General features: G+C 42.6%; 1 protein-coding gene across 1 annotated transcript; it reads left to right on the forward strand.

Annotated features, from left to right (window-relative positions):
- Positions 1 to 187: 187 nt before the first annotated feature.
- Positions 188 to 20,606, forward strand: LOC110507394 (angiopoietin-1). Its single transcript, XM_036966123.1, has 9 exons — positions 188 to 844; positions 5,648 to 5,803; positions 6,041 to 6,162; positions 6,272 to 6,513; positions 9,101 to 9,246; positions 9,914 to 10,015; positions 14,896 to 15,062; positions 18,815 to 18,945; positions 19,802 to 20,606. Exons 1-9 carry the CDS (start codon positions 401 to 403, stop codon positions 19,960 to 19,962), a joined length of 1,671 nt encoding a protein of 556 aa, XP_036822018.1. The 5' UTR covers positions 188 to 400; the 3' UTR covers positions 19,963 to 20,606.
- Positions 20,607 to 23,302: the final 2,696 nt, after the last annotated feature.

The following is a 23,302-nucleotide window of genomic DNA, read 5'->3' on the forward strand; positions in this document are numbered from 1 at the left end:
CTCTCGCTCTCTCTCAAACACACACAACCCCATACTCTCTCTCTCTCGCTCTTTCTCAAACACACACAACCCCATACTCTCTCTCTCTCACATTCCATTCGATCAGTCCCTCAGTATGGGAGGCACAGAGCCTGCCCAGAGTTGGACGTTCCAGTGTCCCCCCCCCCCCCCCCCCCCCCCCGTTAAAGCACTCTAAACTCACATGCAGACAGGCAGACATGAGGAACAGCACTACATACAGCCAGCCATGAGGAGGAGGATCCAACACAGATCAGTCCACTGACTGACAATGTAGTCTACATCACACAACTGTGTAGTGTGGATCCCTGTCCTGGATCTGGACCAGCAACAACAACTAACAAAACTAAAAGAGGACCGTTAGCCTGTGTTTCCTGCTGCCATGCCGTGGTACTTCCTGCCCTGCCAGCCCAGCTGCCACATGATCTGGCTGGTTCTGGCTGCCCTTCTGCTGCTACTGACGGGCTATGTGTCTGTGTCTCTGGAAGAGCTGCCCAGGGGCCCAGGGGACATAGCTGGCAGCGGGTCCATGAGCGCCAGCACTAACACTAACGCTCGCCAGTACAACTCTATCCAGCACGGATCCTGCACCTATACCTTCCTGCTACCAGATAACGCTGGGGGGAACAGGCCGTGCTTGACGGAGGAGGAGGGGGTCGGCAGCTCCAGCACCAGCCAGGGACAGGGCCAGTACCAGGGGAACACTCTACAGGGAGATGCCCCACTGAAAAAGCCCAAGCTCCCAGGACTGGCCCCGGCTCTGGGGAACCAGAGGATCCAACACCTGGAGAACGTCATGGACAACTACACACAGTGGCTTCACAAAGTAAGAGCATGTTCTCCAAGCATACAGTATAGTAGTAGTTGATATAAAGATTAAAGCCTGGCGTTTCAGTCTAAACAGAGCTTTATCAGATATTTATACTCTAGAAGGAAATGCATGCCATGTCCCATGGCTGTGCAGGTCAAAATGATCAGCTTTTTATCCGATTGAACTATGTCCTATTGCATTTATAACACATTAGCCATTGTTGTTATCACAGTTATATAGAGGTGGAACATCTGGACAAAGCTAGAAAGTATACTACATTTCATCATCTGTAGTGTTTTATACTGTATTAAATATCTCACTTTTTGAGCGACCCAACCAAATTCACGTAGAAATGTGAGTTATAGATCTGTCATTGTCGTTGAAATCAAGTCTAAGAAGTGGTAGATTGGCAAACAATTAGAATTTTAGCAACCAGGAAATGGGTGAACGATTTCTGCACAGTGCATCTTTAAGTACACATTATCAGCATTGAGTGTGTTTCAACCCCATGAACTATTTGGGCCGAGCCAAATGTGTCCTGCCATAATGAATATTATTATTATAGGACAACATTTGGCTCGGTCCCACCTGGATCCATCTCTTTCCTCTGTCTCTGTTTACTCAGGAGCAATAAGATATAACATACCCCAGTACAATTCATCATTGCTTTACAGCCTATCTACATTTTACTCCCCATAGTCCAGAATACAATGGATACTGTATATTGGGGAGATCTGTTGTTTGGATTACTCCATTACACCGAACAGCTCTAAATGACATGAGCACCAACCCAACAGAAACAGAAACCTTAAGGATACTAAAAAATCTCTCTCTTACCCCATAAGTGAGGAATGCACCATATCCCGCATTATTAATTAAAAACACTGTCATTTCAAAAGGACTGTTGTTCCAGTGTGTGTGGACCCAGGGACTATGTTGCAGCCCCAGGGATGAGAGATTGATGACAGGGACTTGTTTGACTGGGCCGTGGTAAAATGTGACAGGCAGGCTGTGGCTCTTGGTCGCTGGGTTGTGATGTTCTGAGTGTGTCCGGCTGGCCTGGCTGTCCTTAAGAAAACACTGTGTTGTCTGTCTGAACCCTCTCACACTATGTCACATTGGCCCAATCCAGGGCTGGGGAGTCCATTTCAAGGAATGGGCTCAGCGTTAGGCAGTGCTCTGTCTGTCTGTCTGTCTGTCTGTCTGTCTGTCTGTCTGTCTGTCTGTCTGTCTGTCTGTCTGTCTGTCTGTCTGTCTGTCTGTCTGTCTGTCTGTGTCTGTTTATGTCTGTCTGTCTGTCTCTGTCTGTCTATGTGTTCCCTGACCCACCGGGACCTAGGCCAGCAGCATTCACATTCCAAGGAATACCAGAGATGATTCTGTCAGGGAGAACAAGGCCACTTCAGTAGTAACAGACTACCACTTCAGTATTACCAGTGCTGAGTTTGGTAATTGCATTTGGTATAATGTAATACAGGCTATGCTTAAGGGTGAGCACTTGGAACCCTGCATACATGCAGTGAATATAAAATGACAAACTATTCTTCATCTCACTGCACCATCAAATGTTTTATATGTGCATCTGAAAACTAACAGGAGAACAGTCGACAGTTAAGAAAGCAACAAAAATATAGTTTTTATGTGGGGCCCTGCTTTTCAGAGAACTTCAACCTCAGTGTATTTGTGGGATATCAGTTTCACTGTCTTCATAGTTTCAGGAGTTCCTCTCCATGGCCATTCTTTGATTAAATGAACGCTATAGTGTGGTACTGAGGTAATGTGTTTTTCTCTTGATTAAATGAACGCTATAGTGTGGTACTGAGGTAATGGGTTTTCCTCTTTGATTAAATGAACGCTATAGTGTGGCACTGAGGAAAAGCAGCCAACAAGAGCTCAGCATATGTGGGCACTCCTTCAAGACTGTTGGAAAAGCATTCTCATGAAGCTGGTTGAGAGAATGCCAAGAGTGTGCAAAGCTGTCATCAAGGTAAAGGGTGGTTACTTTGAAGAAATCTTAAATATAAAATATATTTGTTTTGTTTAACATGTTTTTGGTTACTGCAAGATTCAATTTATGTTATTTCATAGTTTTGATGTAGAAAATAGTAAAAAAAAATTAAAAAACCTTGAATGAGTAGGTGTGTCCAAACTTTTGACTGTTACTGTATATTTGATAGGTGCCCCGGGGCCCCTAATGTGGTAATCCGGCCCTGCAACTATTCCTCTGGGTTTCTTATGTCTAATGTAGTGTGTGATTATTTGAGAACTCTGGACATTGTAATAAGGAGACTGCCACTTGACACGTTTTATCCTGCTCAACATGTGTACACTGCACTAGACCTTCTCTTCCTTTCCTCTGCATTAACATTGGCATCTTAATGCACTCTGATCTTACAGATCAATTCATTCTTGAATGATTCCATTAGCCGACTATTCAATTGTCTTCGTGGGAAGCTGCAGAGATAAACAGTCTGACACTGCACTTTCAGTAAGTGTCATAGAGACCAGGCCTTTCCTCTGTCTGTGCAGAGGGAATCTTTCAGTAAGTGTCATAGAGACCAGGCCTTTCCTCTGTCTGTGCAGAGGGAATCTTTCAGTAAGTGTCATAGAGACCAGGCCTTTCCTCTGTCTGTGAAGAGGGAATCTTTCAGTAAGTGTCATAGAGACCAGGCCTTTCCTCTGTCTGTGCAGAGGGAATCTTTCAGTAAGTGTCATAGAGACCAGGCATTTCCTCTGTCTGTGCAGAGGGAATCTTTCAGTAAGTGTCATAGAGACCAGGCCTTTCCTCTGTCTGTGCAGAGGGAATCTTTCAGTAATTGTCATAGAGACCAGGCCTTTCCTCTGTCTGTGCAGAGGGAATCTTTCAGTAAGTGTCATAGAGACCAGGCCTTTCCTCTGTCTGTGCAGAGGGAATCTTTCAGTAAGTGTCATAGAGACCAGGCCTTTCCTCTGTCTGTGCAGAGGGAATCTTTCAGTAAGTGTCATAGAGACCAGGCCTTTCCTCTGTCTGTGCAGAGGGAATCTTTCAGTAAGTGTCATAGAGACCAGGCCTTTCCTCTGTCTGTGAAGAGGGAATCTAGCCACAAAGTAGACATTCTTAAGTTGAAAATCATACTTAGGGTGATCTGTTAAGTTAAATCAGGGATAAAGTGAGACATGAAATTCTAACTTTGCAATGTAAATATTTTATATTCCATTATTGTGACTACTTAACTGTAATTTCCAAACTGTACATTTTTGAAAATGCATAGTTTAAAAAGCTGTCCAAGGCTAAACTGATTCACATGAACTGAAAAGGCCATGGCTTGAAAGCCGGGGTAACAGGAAAACCATAAACTTCAATGAATCACTGAATGACCCTGAGCTATCACAAAAAAAAAACGATACATTTTTAAAGCACATTGCTGGGAAAGACCTCTCCTCATTGTAATCATCATCAGGACAGTGAACTTCAGATGGATAATGTCATTGGCAGCTGAGCCCTGTCCACATGATGCATCTGTGGCAGAAAACATACAGATGCAGTCCCATGACTGATCTCTCCTGGTTGACTAGAAGGAAATGACTGAACTCAACAACCCTGAAAGATCCTCCCCTAAGTAGCTGACCAGGGGCCAAAGAAATCCTTAGACAGGACCATATCGATGCAGGAAATCCTTCAATGCACAATTGCTGAAGGGAATGAATACATATCCAATCTTCTTTCTTCCCTGGATATAATTAGGTTATTTATGGACGCTTCCTTGGAAGTTGTGTTTCAGTAAGACTTTTAATAACACTACTGGCTTATTTGAGGTTTACTTTTTGAACTACAAGCACAGATAGACCAGTTGGTTGTCTAGCAACAAAACCAATGTGTGCACAAATATGGGGTAAAACAGACAGGGTTGGCTTAGATTGTTGACAACATGTAAACTATCATTTGTCTTCAAATGTTTATTGAAAACATAAATACATTTTCACAACGAGCACAAATACATCGTTACAGTTGTTGGTTAGCTAGCTATCGAATTTTAGCCATATAAGCATTGACATGAAATCAGTCAAAACACGACATGGTTTCAAGAACAAGATAAATCTACGATTGCCCGCATGGCAGATTCTTTGCCATTGTTGCTTGCTATCTGATGGTTCAGAATCATAACAAAGCACATGTTCATGACGTTGTCAGACAACTGATCTATCGGACATTAACCCTATAAATGTGTTTGCATTAATCATCCAAACACATTTCTTCTTTATTGTGACATGGCATCATCTATCCATGGAATTAGTCCACTGTGCCACCAGTATGGAGCTAGCGTGGACTAATAACAACGCATTCACAGTTGTTCTTTTTGTCTATTCAAACAGACCCCATTTTAAAAGGAAACAAACACTCATTAAGATCAAACACTTAACAAGACAGAGGATAGAGTTTTGTTGATGCTGAGAATGGAACGTTTTCTTAATGTTCTGAGAACGTTTTTAAATAACATTTTTAGAACATTCTCTGAACATTACAAAAGTTTTCTTGTGTTTTTTATGGAAAGTTTTCTTAAAGTTCTTGGAACAATTTGAGAACATGACTTTAAATAGAACCAAGAGGAAATCTGTAGGAAACGTTATGCTGAAGTACTGAAATTCCCACAGAAGGAAGTTGTTTCTTAACGTTCTCTGAACTATGTGAGAACATGTTCAATGTTAAGCCAGTTGGAGAACGTTCCTAGGACATTACCAAAATTGAAATTAAAAGTGAGTGTGCAGAACACCCAGAGTCTGTCGAGAGAGGTAAAGCCCTAAACATCCCTTCATACCTCCTCTGTGTTTGTGTGTCAGATGGAGAGATATGTGAAGGACAGTCTGAATGTGGAGATGGCTCAGCTGCAGCAGAGTGCTGTCCACAATCACACTGCTGCCATCTTGAATCTAGGCACCAACCTCCTGACCCAGACTGCTCAGCACACACGGAAGCTGACAGACGTAGAGATCCAGGTGCAGTATGAATCATATACAAATATCCCTCTCCAAAGAACATTCAAGTGCATGTTATGATATCAGTAACACTTACTATTAATCATGTAGCCTACTCAGCAATTATATTCATTAGATTGGATGAATAGGCCTATGAAGTACATTAAAATACATGGTGCCACTTTTAGCCTATATAGATACACTCTATACACTTGACTGGGTGAATATGAATGATAGTAACAGCTTCCTGATGGACAGGTGTTGAATCAGACCTCCAGGCTGGAGATTCAGCTCTTGGAGAACTCTCTGTCCACCAACAAACTGGAGACCCAGCTCCTCCACCAATCTACAGAGATCAGCAAGCTGCACGACAAGAACAGGTCAAATCAACATGAATGATTTTCTTCCCATGAAAAGTTCTGTATTGATTTATTGGCTGACTGACTGATCGACTGATCAACGGATTTTCAAATCACTTGTATTGATCAGGCTCTTAGAGCAGAAGATGCAGGAGCTGGAGTCTGGGCACCATGAGGAGCTGGTCACCTTCCAGGAGGAGAGGTCCAGCCTGCAGCAGCTGGTAGCCAGACAGAGCAGTGTGATCACAGAGCTGCAGACCCATCTAGACCAGGCCACTGGCAACAACAGTATCCTGCTTAGCCAACAACAGCAGCTCACTGAGACCGTCAACAGTCTGCTGAAACTCTGCTCTAAGGACAGAGGGTCTGGAGGTACTGGATGGATACTGGGGCCAATGTTTCCTGTTACAGAAAGTATAAATTAAATACTCTGGGGTATGAATATCATAGCATAGATAGTAATTATTTGCAGGAAGCTTTAAAAACTCTAGGTAGGGTAAAATACAACAGAGGTACTGGAGGATATATTGTGTCAAATGTTCACAGGTTCAGACAAGACATTCTCTGGGCACAGATAAAGCCTATAACTGGACTAAGAAGGCTGGACTAACCCAGTGAGCACCGGCTGACGTCCATGGATGTTGAAAATAGGTTGAAACGTGGAACGGACCGGCCTTCATTTCAATGTCCACATGTTCTAAGATCATAAGAAGATGCATTCCAGAACATAAGAACCTGTTCTAATAGGAACTGACCCAGTCTGGGCTGTTGATTGCATAAGAACCTGTTCTAATAGGAACTGAGCCAGTCTGGGCTGTTGATTACATAAGAACCTGTTCTAATAGGAACGGACCCAGTCTGGGCTGTTGTTTACATAAGAACCTATCCTAATAGGACCTGAGCCAGTCTGGGCTGTTGATTACATAAGAACCTGTTCTAATAGGAACGGACCCAGTCTGGACTGTTGATTACATAAGAACCTATCCTAATAGGACCTGAGCCAGTCTGGGCTGTTGATTACATAAGAACCTGTTCTAATAGGACCTGACCCAGTCTGGGCTGTTGATTACATAAGAACATGTTCTAATAGGACCTGAGCCAGTCTGGGCTGTTGATTACATAATAACCTGTTCTAATAGGACCTGACCCAGTCTGGGCTGTTGATTACATAAGAACATGTTCTAATAGGACCTGAGTCCGTCTGGGCTGTTGATTACATAAGAACCTGTTGTAATAGGACCTGAGCCAGTCTGGGCTGTTGATTACATAAGAACATGTTCTAATAGGAACTGACCCAGTCTGGGCTGTTGATTACATAAGAACATGTTCTAATAGGAACTGAGCCAGTCTGGGCTGTTGATTACATAAGAACATGTTCTAATAGGAACTGAGCTAGTCTGGGCTGTTGATTACATAAGAACATGTTCTAATAGGACCTGACCCAGTCTGGGCTGTTGATTACATAAGAACATGTTCTAATAGGAACTGAGCCAGTCTGGGCTGTTGATTACATAAGAACCTGTTCTAATAGGAACTGACCCAGTCTGGGCTGTTGATTACATAAGAACCTGTTCTAATAGGAACTGAGCCAGTCTGGGCTGTTGATTACATAAGAACCTGTTCTAATAGGAACTGACCCAGTCTGGGCTGTTGATTACATAAGAACATGTCCTAATAGGACCTGAGCCAGTCTGGGCTGTTGATTACATAATAACCTGTTCTAATAGGACCTGACCCAGTCTGGGCTGTTGATTACATAAGAACATGTTCTAATAGGACCTGAGTCCGTCTGGGCTGTTGATTACATAAGAACCTGTTGTAATAGGACCTGAGCCAGTCTGGGCTGTTGATTACATAAGAACATGTTCTAATAGGAACTGACCCAGTCTGGGCTGTTGATTACATAAGAACATGTTCTAATAGGAACTGAGCCAGTCTGGGCTGTTGATTACATAAGAACCTGTTCTAATAGGAACTGACCCAGTCTGGGCTGTTGATTACATAAGAACATGTTCTAATAGGAACTGAGCTAGTCTGGGCTGTTGATTACATAAGAACATGTTCTAATAGGACCTGAGCCAGTCTGGGCTGTTGATTACATAAGACCCTGCTCTAATAGGAACTGACCCAGTCTGGGCTGTTGATTACATAATAACCTGTTCTAATAGGACCTGACCCAGTCTGGGCTGTTGATTACATAAGAACATGTCCTAATAGGACCTGAGCCAGTCTGGGCTGTTGATTACATAAGACCCTGCTCTAATAGGAACTGACCCAGTCTGGGCTGTTGATTACATAAGAACATGTCCTAATAGGACCTGAGCCAGTCTGGGCTGTTGATTACATAAGACCCTGCTCTAATAGGAACTGACCCAGTCTGGGCTGTTGATTACATAATAACCTGTTCTAATAGGACCTGAGCCAGTCTGGGCTGTTGATTACATAAGACCCTGCTCTAATAGGAACTGACCCAGTCTGGGCTGTTGATTACATAATAACCTGTTCTAATAGGACCTGACCCAGTCTGGGCTGTTGATTACATAAGAACATGTCCTAATAGGACCTGAGCCAGTCTGGGCTGTTGATTACATAAGACCCTGCTCTAATAGGAACTGACCCAGTCTGGGCTGTTGAATACATAAGAACCTGTTCTAATAGGACCTGAGCCAGTCTGGGCTGTTGATTACATAAGACCCTGCTCTAATAGGAACTGACCCAGTCTGGGCTGTTGATTACATAAGAACCTGTTCTAATAGGACCTGAGCCCGTCTGGGCTGTTGATTACATAAGAACCTGTTCTAATAGGACCTGACCCAGTCTGGGCTGTTGATTACATAAGAACCTGTTCTAATAGGACCTGACCCAGTCTAGGCTGTTGATTACAAAGGATTTTGGATGCATTCAAATTGAAGCCTAGCTGATAATGTGTTTGCTCTTGTTTCATTATCTATTTAAACAGTGGTGGCAAACAGCAACCTTGCCTTTAAGCAAAGAGATTCATCTCATGAGGAGAGAAAGTATCGGGACTGCTCAGAAGTCTTTCAAGCTGGCTTCAACAACAGTGGATTATATACTATTCACATCAACACACAGGAGACCAAAAAGGTACGGAAAACTTGATATATTATCTTCAATAAATATTAGAGGGGGAAAAGAGATGTCAATTCTATTAGCAGAATGTGTAATATAGAGGCATATATTAGATGATATATGCAGGCCTGGCTTTACCTCTGGATGGAAACAGCAAAAACAGACATGAACAATTAAATGGCTGCACTTTTTGACTGTAATCTACTTTAGTTTACGTGCAAGTGGCAGAAATTATTATACGGTACTCTAAAGCCTCTTCCCAAAAGATTCAACAGCAATATCCCAGGAATATGTCAGGTATTGGCTGGCTGGCTGGGTGATATCCTGGAGCTGGAAATACTCTTGGCTGGCCTCTTCAGCACAGCTACACAGCAGATGTCCTCCTCCTCAGTAGTGTCCTGCCAAGCCGCAGATGGCTGACTGGCAACAGTGTGTTCCTGTCCATTATCAGCTGTGCTGCTGTCAGTGTCCATGGTTACACTAAGCTACGTCCCTGGGCTTAGGACACATTCCGTCATTGTGGCCTCTGACCATGGTACACAAAACTAAGGACCAGGGAGCCTCATCTACAGGAGTCACTCCTTTTACAGGAAACAGTCTTTATTGTCATGATATGCACTGCATGTGTGAGAGTAGTGTGTAAGCTACTCATGTCACGGTCTTTCTGTCTCTCTCTCTGTAGGTTTACTGTAACATGGAGGCAGCAGGGGGAGGATGGTCCGTCATTCAGAGAAGAAAAGATGGAACCATGGACTTCCAGAGGACGTGGAAAGAGTACAAGATGGTGAGGAGGACAGGGTGGGATATCCTCACAGCATTCTTCTGATGTTGGTGAATACATACAGTGAGGGAAAAAAGTATTTGATCCCCTGCTGATTTTGTACATTTGCCCACTGACAAAGAAATGATCAGTCTATCATTTTAATGGTAGGTTTATTTGAACAGTGAGAGACAGTTATAAATTATAAACAGTTATACATTGATTTGCATTTTAATGAGGGAAATAAGTATTTGACCCCTCTGCAAAACATGACTTAGTACTTGGTGGCAAAACCCTTGTTGGCAATCACAGAGGTCAGACGTTTCTTGTCGTTGGCAACCAGGTTTGCACAAATCTCAGGAGAGATTTTGTCCCACTTCTCTTTGCAGATCTTCTCGAAGTCATTAAGGTTTCGAGGCTGACGTTTGGCAACTCGAACCTTCACAGATTTTCCCTCCACAGATTTTCTATGGGCTTAAGGTCTATAGACTAGCTAGGCCACTCCAGGACCTTAATGTGCTTCTTCTTGTGCCACTCCTTCGTTGCCTTGGCTGTGTGTTTTGGGTCATTGTCATGCTGGAATACCCATCCACTACCCATTTTCAATATCCTGGCTGAGGGATGGAGGTTCTCACCCAAGATTTGACGGTACATGGTCCCGTGCATAGTCCCTTTGATGCGGTGAAGTTGTCCTGTCCCCTTAGCAGAAAAACACCCCCAAAGCATAATGTTTCCACCTCCATGTTTGACGGTGGGGATGGTGTTCTTGGGGTCATAGGCAGCATTCCTCCTCCTCCAAACACAGTGAGTTGAGTTGATGCCAAAGAACTCCATTTTGGTCTCATCTGACCACAACACTTTCACCCAGTTGTCCTCTGAATCATTCAGATGTTCATTGGCAAACTTCAGACAGGCATGTATATGTGCTTTCTTGAGGAGGGGGACCTTGCGGGCGCTGCAGGATTTCAGTCCTTCACTGCGTAGTGTGTTATCAATTGTTTTCTTGGTGACTATGGTCCCAGCTGCCTTGAGATCATTGACAAGATCCTCCCGTGTAGTTCTGGGCTGATTCCTCACTGTTCTCATGATCATTGCAACTCCACGTGGTGAGATCTTGCATGGAGCCCCAGGCCGAGGGAGATTGACATTTATTTTGTGTTTCTTCCATTTGCGAATAATCACACCAACTGTTGTCACCTTCTCACCAAGCTGCTTGGCGACGGTCTTGTAGCCCATTCCAGCCTTGTGTAGGTCTACAATCCTGTCCCTGACATCCTTGGAGAGCTCTTTGGTCTTTGCCATGGTGGAGAGTTTGGAATCTGATTGATTGATTGCTTCTGTGGACAGATGTCTTTTATACAGGTAACAAACTGAGATTAGGAGCACTCCCTTTAAGAGTGTGCTCCTAATCTCAGCTCGTTACCTGTATAAAAGACACCTGGGAGACAGAAATCTTTCTGATTGAGAGGGGGTCAAATACTTATTTCCCTCATTAAAATGCAAATAAATGTATAACATTTTTGACATGCGTTTTTCTGGATTATTTTGTTGTTATTCTGTCTCCCACTGTTCAAATAAACCTACCATTAAAATTATAGACTGATAATTTATTTGTCAGTGGGCAAATCAGCAGGGGATCAAATACTTTTTTCCCTCACTGTAGCACCAGGGATTAACATGGGTAATCGGGATCCCGGGACATTACCGGGAACACTCTTCACGTTTACCCCCCAAAATACATGACAAGACCCGGGAAATTACAATAAATTCCCCAATGTCTGCACTAATGAAATCCCTCAGCAAAAGATTAACAAAAACATTTATTGGACATTATCCAAACAGGTTGTCATATTGAAGCCTTTAGTCTAGCATATTTGACACAAAGTCGCTATAAATTCAAAGCACACGCATAATTGACACTGCCGGTCGCTCTGGACTGCACACATGACCCAAATACAGTTAATAAACCCCACAGAAAACCTTACAGTGTAGCCTTTTAGAGAGCATGTGCCTCTTTAAGCTGTCATTGTGAACCTTCAGACAGTCACACATTTGATAGGCCTATGTACAATTCACTGCATAAGCATCTCTGTCACACGCATGAAGTCCGTTAATAAGGCATGAGGGAAAATGCTATATTCTCATCCTAGAACCTAGGCTATTTCCCTATCCAATTCCAATCCTAATGAAACCCAAAATCCTGACTCCTGTCTCACTGCTACAGCTCATTTTATTCTGTAATCCATAGGATGCATTATCAAAGCACGCCTCTCGCCTATGCATGTCAAAATACCTCTTTCCCTCCTTCTCTGTGCTGTCTCATAGAGAATGTGTGATCAACAAACGATATGAGAGTTGATATGGGTATATTTTAAACAGTCCTCGTTAAGATACCTTGATATTTAAACTATGTCCACTTCCTCTCCCTGTTATTCATGAGCTGTTCTGCTATCTGTATAATCATCAACTTGATTTAGCCAAATATGGGAGATATTCTGTCATTCGTTGAAGGAGGTTATCTAGCAAGTTTAGCAACTTTGGTCATTTGACTTTTGTTTGACTGCCGTTACAAAGCAACAACGCTATACTCGGAGGGCGCTCTGTGGGGCTACTTCTGAAATGCGCTGGCGATCAAAGATAGAGTAACTATCATGACTAAACTTACATTTCATTTGCTCTGAAATCTTTCCATAATTGCGCAGCCAAGCCGACAAGGTGGCGCAGCACCCCTCTTATTTGGGGAGAACCCTGGCACAGTGACCATCTTGGTTTTAAAAGGACACTTCTGATTTTTGCAGTATTTCCCAGGACTCTCGGGATAAATAGGGATTATTCCCGGTATTGAAACTTTGTAGATTTTTGGGAAAATAGGAATCTCTACATTGCACAACATTCCACCATATGCATGTATATGTCAAACTACAACAGAAAAAGGAGCAAGTACAAACGCATATCACAAAACAGACTTTGTGCATCCCAAGTGGCACCCTATTCCCTATATAGTGCACTACTTTTGACCAGAGCCCTATGGGGAAATAGGGTGTCCTATGGGCCCTGGTCAAAAGTATTGTACTTTAAAATGAATATGGGCCATTTAGGACGAATCCACTGTGTTGTCACTGCCAGCCCCATTAGGCCTTGAAATAGCCCTGTGGCTAAAAAGGCCTCTGCCTCTGGGCTGAGCGAGAGAGGACTGTCCTCCAGTCAGGGGCTAAGGAAGTGTGGAGTGTAGCCTGGCAAAGACGCTGGCATACAACGGGTATGTGTTCGCTCGTTGACCCCTCTGCTGGGAGTGTTTCATAATGACGCTAATGGTCTCTGATTGAACACTTCTGAGAGAAAATGACAGGAGAGAGGAAACTGTTTAAGTTGAGTCTAAACATGGTGTGCTTAGATCACCATTCAAATGTTGATATATTGTAAAATGTCTCTGGTAAAGAAAGATGAATTCCAAGGTCTGGTCTAGTACTGGTGCTGCAGAATCCAACCTATCTATATATCTCTCTCTCTCTGTCTATATCTCTCTATATCTAAATCTCTATCTCTTTATCAATCAATCAAATGTATTTATAAAGCCCTTTTTACATCAGCCGATGTCACAAAGTGCTACACAGCCTAAAACCCCAAACAGCAAGCAATGCAGATGTAGAAGCACGGTGGCTTGGAAAAATTCCCTAGAAACGCAGCAACCTAGGAAGAAACCTAGAGAGGAACTAGGCTCTGAAGGGTGGCCAGTCTACTTCTGGCTGTGCCGGGTGGAGATTATAACAGTACATGGACAAGATGTTCAAACGTTCATAGATGACCAGCAGGGTCAAATAATAATCACAGTGGCTGTAGAGGGTGCAACAGGTCAGCACCTCAGGAGTAAATGTCAGTTGGCTTTTCATAGCCGATCATTCAGAGTTCGAGACAGCAGGTGCAGTAGAGAAAGAGAGTCCAAAACAGCAGGTCCAGGACAAGGCAGCACGTCCAGTGAACAAGTCAGGGTTCCATAGCCGCAGGCAGAACAGTTGAAACTGGAGCAGCAGCAGATGGACTGGGGACAGCAGGTGGACTGGGGACAGCAAGGAGTCATCAGGCCAGGTAGTCCTGAGGCATGGTCCTAGGGCTCAGGTCCTCCGAGAGAAGAGAGAAAGAGAGTTAGAGGGAGCATTCTTACACAGGACACCGGCTAAGACAGGAGAAATACTCCAGATATAACAAACTGATTCTAGCCCCCCGACACAAACTATTGCAGCATAAATACTGGAGGCTATATCTCTCTCTCCATCTATATATCTCTATACCTCTCTATCTATATACCTCTATCTATGTCTCGCTAGCTATATCTCTCTCTCTCTATAGGGGCGGCAGGTAGCCTAGTGGTTAGAGCGGGGGGCCAGTAACTGAAAGGTTGTTAGATCAAATCCCCGAGCTGACAAGGTAAAAATCTGTCATTCTGCTCCTGAACAAGGCAGTTAACCCACTGTTTCTAGGCTGTCATTGTAAATAAGAATTTGTTCTTAACTGACTTGCCTAGTTAAATAAATATATCTTTATCTACTCATCTGTCTGTCTCCCTCAATTCACTACTGTCAAAAAATAGTAAAACACAGAACATAGTTATTATTATTTTTTAAAAGAGAGGAAAACACAGAACAGAATTCCTTTAAAAAAAGAGAACAAAGAGTCACTGAGTAGAACATCCCTCTAACAGTCTTAATTCTACCTAGAACCATATAGGGTTTGTGATCTTGTCCCTGTAGAAGAACCCGATATAACAATCATTATTTTTCTATAGCTCCATGTGTTGCTGGGACAAGGACCTGCGACAGACTAGTGTCCTGTCCAAGGGGTGTACTTGTACATCAAGCTGCCTTACACTACAGAAACAGAAGACAAGTGTTCCTGTGTTGTTGCAGGGCTTTGGGAGTCTGTTTGGAGAACACTGGCTGGGGAATGAGTTCGTGTTCCTGCTGACCAGCCAAAGGCCCTACAACCTGAGGGTGGAAGTGACCGACTGGGACGGACAGCAGGCCTTCTCCCACTATGACCGTTTCTACATCGGCAGCGAGAAGCAGAATTACAGGTGGGATACCAGCAATGTGTTCTGGGCCGTATTCTTAAAGAGTCTCACAGTAGGAGTGCTGATATCAGCTACAGATGTAGGATCTTAATTTGATCACTATTTTGTTGCTGAGAATTGTCCTGCATAGAAGGAAATGCTAACTTGTGGTATATTTGAGTTTTAAAAAAGCTTCTAAAGTTTGTAATTTCCACTTTGAAAACTCAGACTTGATTTGCCCTAAAGAAAAATGTTTCATCCCCGACATAAATGTCCATTAATTATAATCCACGTAATTCACATTTCCTGTTGCTGCAGGATTATTTTCCTGCTCTAGAAAACTGGCTCAAATTAAGATCCTACATCTGTATGTACCCTAAGTGGAGGAAATTAAGTTTTGTCACATCTCAGCGCATACATATTGTATCATACCTACAGTACAGTTTTTAGGATCATAGGACATTCCCCACTAAATACGCCCACATTCCTACTTAAATAGTCACTCAACTACTCAACTGTGGTTGCCTTTACTTGCTTCAGGACCTGCAGTATATTTTTAATGAAGTGGGAATGAGATATTGGACTTGGTTCTATCACTGACAATGATGTGCTTGGTGTTGTATTTCCATCACAGTAATGATGGTGAGGCACTGGTGACTCTGATCATGATTTGTAATCAATTAATGTATGCATTTTTCAGTTTGTTGACTTTATTGCCCATAACCTTCTGATTGAGGCTTCTAGAACTTCAGCAGATCATAATTCTTACTTTTTAATTTATTGTCTCTTCAAAAACATACTGGATAATCTTTTTGAGTTCTGGAATGGAATCAATTTTGGTCTCTAGATTCGTATGTCATTGCCATTCTGTAATACTTGTCATGGAGATGGTCCAAAACAAACTATTGTCACACAGCTTCTTAGGGAAAGAGAGGCTCTGCCTCATTTCACAATGCCATTACTAACTAAATAAAATGTAAGATCGTAAAAGGGAATTATTATATTTCCTAGAATGATAACCAGCAAGCTTTGTCTCAATCTGATTTAGTTCACCCACACACGGACGTGTGATCACACAAACGAACACACTTGTACAATTTTTTTTGACCTGGCTCACATTTTTACTAACCAGTTAAAGACAAGGAAGGATGGAAGGATGTACAAAGAGCTATTAGAGTAACTCTTGAGTAGTATTGAGAGGGAGAGTAAACAGAGTCCATCAGTGAAAATTGAAAAGTAATTTACAGTACATAGCAGTCAGTATATACTGTGTAATCTGTTATTGGGAATGTATGTAAATAATGACCATTATTTTAAACATGGTTTATAGAGGACGATCACAGCCTTTAAAGGGAAAGCTATTCTATGGAGTGTGGCGTTTAATGGGCCTACAGCTCAAATCCAATAACATGTTACTGGTTGTGTACACAAGGCTTGTGTTCCTAGCTCCAACAGTTCAGTAATACCTAACTAAATGCTGGTGTTCCTAGCTCCAACAGTTCAGTAATACCTAACTAAATGCTGGTGTTCCTAGCTCCAACAGTTCAGTAATACCTAACTAAATGCTGGTGTTCCTAGCTCCAACAGTTCAGTAATACCTAACTAAATGCTGGTGTTCCTAGCTCCAACAGTTCAGTAATACCTAACTAAATGCTGGTGTCCCTAGCTCCGACAGTTCAGTAATACCTAACTAAATGCTGGTGTTCCTAGCTCCAACAGTTCAGTAATACCTAACTAAATGCTGGTGTTCCTAGCTCCAACAGTGCAGTAATACCTAACTAAATGCTGGTGTTCCTAGCTCCAACAGTGCAGTAATACCTAACTAAATGCTGGTGTTCCTAGCTCCAACTGTGCAGTAGTATCCAACAATACATAACAATACACACACATCTGATAGCAAGATGGCGCCGATAGACATGGTCGCCCTGTTCATGGCTCCTAAGCAACTTTGCAGCTCTTCAGACACACTGGGTTTCAGAGAGCCAGGCTGCCTTCCATAACTGCAGTACTTAATGTGACACAGAGTCACTGTACCCGAACCAAACACCTGGTCACCATAGCAGCCAAGCCACATTAATGATCAGCCTGACACTTTGATGGGTCAGATATATGACCACACAATTGTGATATGTATTAATTTCTTTCATTATCTGTGTCATTCATATTCGTGTAACAGATGAATGAATTGAACAATGTTAGTTAAACACGTTAAGATCATAGAAATGTTGTTTCTTGCTGTGAGGCCTGATGTGTTGAACTAATCAACCCTCTCAAAGTCTGTTGTACTGTATCTATGATGGTTTAACATAGACACAGTATTCAACATAGACACAGTATTCAACATAGACACAGTATTCAACATAGACACAGTATTCAACATAGACACAGTATTCAACATAGACACAGTATTCAACATAGACACAGTATTCAACATAGACACAGTATTCAACATAGACACAGTATTCAACATAGACACAGTATACAACATAGACACAGTATACAACATAGACACAGTATTCAACATAGACACAGTATTCAGCATAGACACAGTATTCAACATAGACACAGTATTCAACATAGACACAGTATTCAACATAGACACAGTATTCAACATAGACACAGTATTCAACATAGACACAGTATTCAACATAGACACAGTATTCAGCATAGACACAGTATTCAACATAGACACAGTATTCAACATAGACACAGTATTCAACATAGACACAGTATTCAACATAGACACAGTATTCAACATAGACACAGTATTCAACATAGACACAGTATTCAACATAGACACAGTATTCAACATAGACACAGTATTCAACATAGACACAGTATTCAACATAGACACAGTATTCAACATAGACACAGTATTCAACATAGACACAGTATTCAACATAGACACAGTATTCAACATAGACACAGTATTCAACATAGACACAGTATTCAACATAGACACAGTATTCAACATAGACACAGTATTCAGCATAGACACAGTATTCAACATAGACACAGTATTCAACATAGACACAGTATTCAACATAGACACAGTATTCAACATAGACACAGTATTCAACATAGACACATTATACAAGACCACTGACTAAGAATAGGGCCTCTCTCTTCTGTGAATTATCCATCACCTGGTTCTGGCAAGACCTGAAAGTTGTCTGACTCATAAACCACAGTTGGAGCTGCTTGACACGCAATACAGTAGATGGGGACAAACAATGCAGGAGGAGGGAGTGCAAAGAGTTCGCAGGGAAGTACACAAACGGCTTGAGACAAACGAGGAAACCGACAATGTCCTCATAAACCAGGATGTTCTTTATAAAAGCAACTGGTGTGATTGGGTTTTAATATAGTGTACGAGAATTTCAGAGACACTTATCTGGAAGGGTACATATTCTTTGTAGTAGATTAGAAGAACAGTGTGGTGGTGAATTTATGTCCTCAAACGTTCACACAGTGAGAACAAGGGGAGGTACATTTTTGCCTTAAGTAACAATCTGTCTCATGTAGCCGTACGAAACTAAACATATACTATTAAATGGAGTGTCTCGGATTTATGTACATAATAATATGAAATGCTCTGAGACCAGGTTGCAAGGGGAGGTACATATTATTTAGATTAGAAGAACAGCGTGGTGGTGAATTTCTGTCCTCCACCGTGCACACAGTGAGAAGAACAAAAGCGTTCTCCAGCAGCTAAAGGGCACTAGCATTGTGTTTCTGCTTTATTTCCCTCTGTGTTTCCCTGGCGACTGTGTCAGGCTGTTCCTGAAGAGTCACAGTGGAACGGCAGGCAGACAGAGCAGCCTGGTCATCAACGGAGCAGACTTCAGTACCAAGGATATGGACAACGACAACTGCATCTGCAAATGTGCTCTCATGCTCACTGGGGGTATGTCTGAGGTTAAAGTCCACATTAACCCCTAAACATGCACTCTGTATGTACTCCTGTAGAACTGAAACGACTGGATAAGTAGAAGCTATAAGACAACAACAACCACCCACCCACACTATGCTGGGTGAAGCTTTTGTCATTTTGGTAAAACATTTTCAACCCATTGACCTCCCGGTCCCCCTCACCCACTTTATCTCCGGTCTAAAAGAACAACAGAGCAGGCCAGAGCCAGTTAGTATGTATTCAGCACTGCTACTGACATATCACAGCAGAGAATGGTATCTCAGCTGGTGAAGCCAGGTGGCAGCCCTCAGCATTTTACAGAATGATTGACACATGCCATGGCTGGTTTAGAAGTCCAGGGAACTGGCCAGCAGAATAAATCAAAATGACAGTGAAATTCCTATTAAGAATGTGAAGCTACAATCTCATCAGGATTTAGATCCAGAATGTACATCTGAAAATACATGACAAACATACATGTCTTTATCCTCTTATCAATGTCTAGACCAGCATTTCCCAAACACCCCCCCCCCCAAGTAGCTGGTCCAAACATGTTGGGCTCACAGAGATTCTTGTAGACTATTTATGTTTTGTTAGTTGCCCTCATACTCCGCTCTCACCTGTAATGAAAGGTCAGAGGTCAGAATGGGGCAAAGCTATCCAAAGAGAGGAGTACTGGAGTCTGCTCTAGTGTTGACTACTTGGCGTTGCAACAAAGCTATCCAGAGATAATCAGAGGTTACAGGGAGGTCACACAGTTATGACTTTGATAGTTCTCTGATAGTGTAACATCATCAAGCCTAAAATCTATTTTCTCTGTTTCTCTCTACGTTTCTCTCTGTGCCTTCAGGTTGGTGGTTCGATGCCTGTGGACCATCGAACCTGAACGGGATGTACTACAGTCATGGTCAGAACATGGGTAAACTGAATGGGATTAGGTGGCACTACTTCAAAGGGTCTAGTTACTCTCTCCGTGCTACTACCATGATGATACGACCAGCAGACTTCTGAGAGGACCTTTTGGTGACTGTCGTTGGGTACGTTGTCCATAGACACATTGGCATCATTAGTCATGTTTCCATCCAACTGTTTTTATGCGATAAAGTAAAGTACTGTCCAACAGGTGTGACGGAAACACAAAATAGAAGGTGGGATAATTGTTTGTACTTTGACTTAAAAAATAGCAACCTAATTTAGTTTTCTATGAGGAACTTGGATTCTGACTTTCTGCTGCTTACATGTCCTCTTGAAAGACATTGATTGTTTGAGACAGTATGCTTGAGCACCAGCTCTGCAATGAATCAAACTGTAGAAGTGGGTTACATGAACAGGATATGAATGTAAGATTTGGTGCTTTTGAAAGACTTTAATTTGTCTGGCTTTCATTTCTCTTTTCATTTGACTCCCTTTAATTTGTCTCTTTCATGTATCTGTTGTGTATTGTTCTTCTATGGGTAAGGTATTCCTGTTAACATGTTGTGAATCAGTGTACTGCTCTCTTAGTCTGCACTGTGGGCAGAGAAGCCTGATGGCCTAGACTGGATACACTTCAGAACACTGTTATGGATATTATTTGCCTATATAGTGGATTGCTGTGTGTGTGTGTGTGTGTGTGTGTGTGTGTGTGTGTGTGTGTGTGTGTGTGTGTGTGTGTGTGTGTGTGTGTGTGTGTGTGTGTGTGTGTGTGTGTGTGTGTGTGTGTGTGTGTGTGTGTGTGTGTGTGTGTGTGTGTGTGTGTGTGTGTGTGTGTGTGTGTGGAATGTACTGTGTTTTATATCCTCATGTTTAAGGAATGGTGTCTATGTGTGTCTCACCACACTTGAATATTTAATGGAATAGAGATAAATAATTGATGTCTTCACTTTCATGTAAGTTTTCAGTATTAAAAGCATTGTTGCTCTTCCTTTGTTGAACTTTGTAACAATGACAAAAGTACTTTTTTTGTGCCATGAATTAAAAATATTCCCCCTAAAAGCAGTGCCAAGCATTTTTCTGCTCCATAAAGTAGTCCAACAAGCTAGACACTGCAGTGACTTCATGAACTTAGTTGACGTGAACTTCTGGCTCTGGGGTGGACTTTCCTATTGTTATGACGTTAAGGTCAGTGACAGACGGACAGGCGGACAGACAGACAGACAGACAGACAGACAGACAGACAGACAGACAGACAGACAGACAGACAGACAGACAGACTCCAATCTATTCACACACACACATACATACATACATACATACATACATACATACATACATACCCATTCCAATCTATTCTGCAGGCTGCGTGTCAGGCAGGGAGGATGTGGGTGGGAACCATTTTGAATGTCAGTATCGGTTTCTCTTGTCAGATGGGAGATTTTTGTCTCCACACACAGGTGTGTTTTAGAGCTATGAAATATTTATTTATACATTTTATTTTTTATTTCACCTTTATTTAACCAGGTACAAGTTCTCATTTACAACCTCAACCGGGCCAAGATAAAGCAAAGCAGTGCGACACAAACAACAACACAGAGTTACACATGGAATAAACAAGCGTACAGTCAATAACACAATAGAAAAAAAAGAAAGTCTATATACAGTGTGTGCAAATGGTGTGAGGAGGTAGGCAATAAATAGGCCATAGTAGCAAGTAATTACAATTTAGCAAATAACACTGGAGTGATAGATGTGCAGATTATGTGCAAGTAGAAATACTGGTGTGCAATACTAGTGTGCTTTTACAGATGGGCTATGTACGGCTGCAGCGATCGGTTAGCTGCTCGGATAGCTGATGTTTAAAGTTAGTGAGGGAAATATAAGTCTCCAGCTTCAGTTATTTTTGCAATACATTCCAGTCATTGGCAGCAGAGAACTGGAAGGAAAGGCAGCCAAAGTAGGTGTTGGCTTTGGGGATGACCAGTGAGATATACCTGCTGGAGCGTGTGCTACGGGTGGGTGTTGTTATCGTGACCAGTGAGCTGAGATAAGGCGGAGCTTAACCTAGCAAAGACTTATATATGACCTGGAGCCACTGGGTCTGGCGACGAATATGTGGTGAGGGCCAGCCGATTAGAGGCTACAGGTCGCAGTGGTGGGTGGTATATTGGGCTTTGGTGACAAAACGGATGGCACTGTGATAAACTGCATCCAGTTTGCTGCGTAGAGTGTTGGAGGCTATTTTGAAAATGACATCGCCGAAGTCAAGGATCGGTAGGATAGTCAGTTTTACTAGGCGGCGTGAGTGAATTAAGCTTTGTTGCAGTCTAGCCAGACACCTAGGTGTCAGAACCGTACAGAGTAGTCAGAACCATCCAGAGTAATAATGCTAGTTGGGCGGTTGCGGGCAGTGAACGGTTGAAAAGCATGCATTTAGTTTTACTAGCGTTTCAGAGCAGTTGGAGGCCACGGAAGGAGTGTTGTATGGCATTGAAGCTCGTTTGGAGGTTTGTTAACACAGTGTCCAAAGAAGGGCCAGATGTATACAGAATGGTGTCTTCTGCATACAGGTGGATCAGGGAGTCACCCGCAGCAAGAGCGACATCGTTGATTTATACAGAGAAAAGAGTCGGCCCGAGAATTGAACCCTGTGGTACTCCCATAGTGACTGCCAGAGGTCCTGACAACAGGCCCTACAATTTGACACACTAAACTCTGTTTAGTAATTAGTGAACCAGGCAAGGCAGTCATTTGAGAAACCAAGGCTGTTGAGTTTGCCGATAAGAATACGATGATTGACAGAGTCGAAAGCCTTGGCCAGGTCAATGAAGACGGCTGCACAGTACAATCTTTTATTGATGGCGGTTATGATATCGTTTAGTACCTTGAGCGTGGCTGAGGTGCACCCGTGACCAGCTCAGAAACCAGATTGCACAGCGGAGAAGGTACGGTGGGATTCGAAATGGTCAGTGTTCTGTTTATTAACTTGGCTTTCGAAGAGAGACAGGGCAGGATGGAGACCGTCGCTGGAGCCTCTCACAGGTTTTCACACAGATCTCAAGATGTGGCTAAGTACACAACTAACTAAATAGAACATGTGCAATTGTAACGCATGATACTGGTCTAGGAGTAATGCATTAGAATATGTCAAAATAGTGACATTTGACCATTGTAGTTGTACTTTTTTATTTAACCTTTATTTAACTAGGAAAGTCAGTTAAGAACAACATTTTATTTAAAATCATGGCCTACACCGGCCAAACCCGGACAACGCTGAGCCCATTGTGCGCCGCTCTATGGGACTCTCAATCACGGCCGAATGGGATACAGCTTGGAATCGAACCAGGGACTGTAGTGATGCCTCTTACACCGAGATGCAGTGCCTTAGACCGCTGTGCCCTCTGGGAGCCCAGCATGGGAATATATCACTTATAAT

This window comes from Oncorhynchus mykiss, chromosome 3 (assembly GCF_013265735.2).
Source record: "Oncorhynchus mykiss isolate Arlee chromosome 3, USDA_OmykA_1.1, whole genome shotgun sequence".
Taxonomy (NCBI): domain Eukaryota; kingdom Metazoa; phylum Chordata; class Actinopteri; order Salmoniformes; family Salmonidae; genus Oncorhynchus; species Oncorhynchus mykiss.

What these genes read in the sequence shown, in the direction of transcription:
- LOC110507394 (XM_036966123.1), top strand. Translation starts at nt 401, where the DNA reads ATGCCGTGGTACTTCCTGCCCTGCCAGCCCAGCTGCCACATGATCTGG. An exon ending in TGACAGACGTAGAGATCCAG is followed by an intron (nt 5,804 to 6,040) that starts GTGCAGTATGAA and finishes CCTGATGGACAG; the next exon opens with GTGTTGAATCAGACCTCCAG. An exon ending in TAAGGACAGAGGGTCTGGAG is followed by an intron (nt 6,514 to 9,100) that starts GTACTGGATGGA and finishes CTATTTAAACAG; the next exon opens with TGGTGGCAAACAGCAACCTT.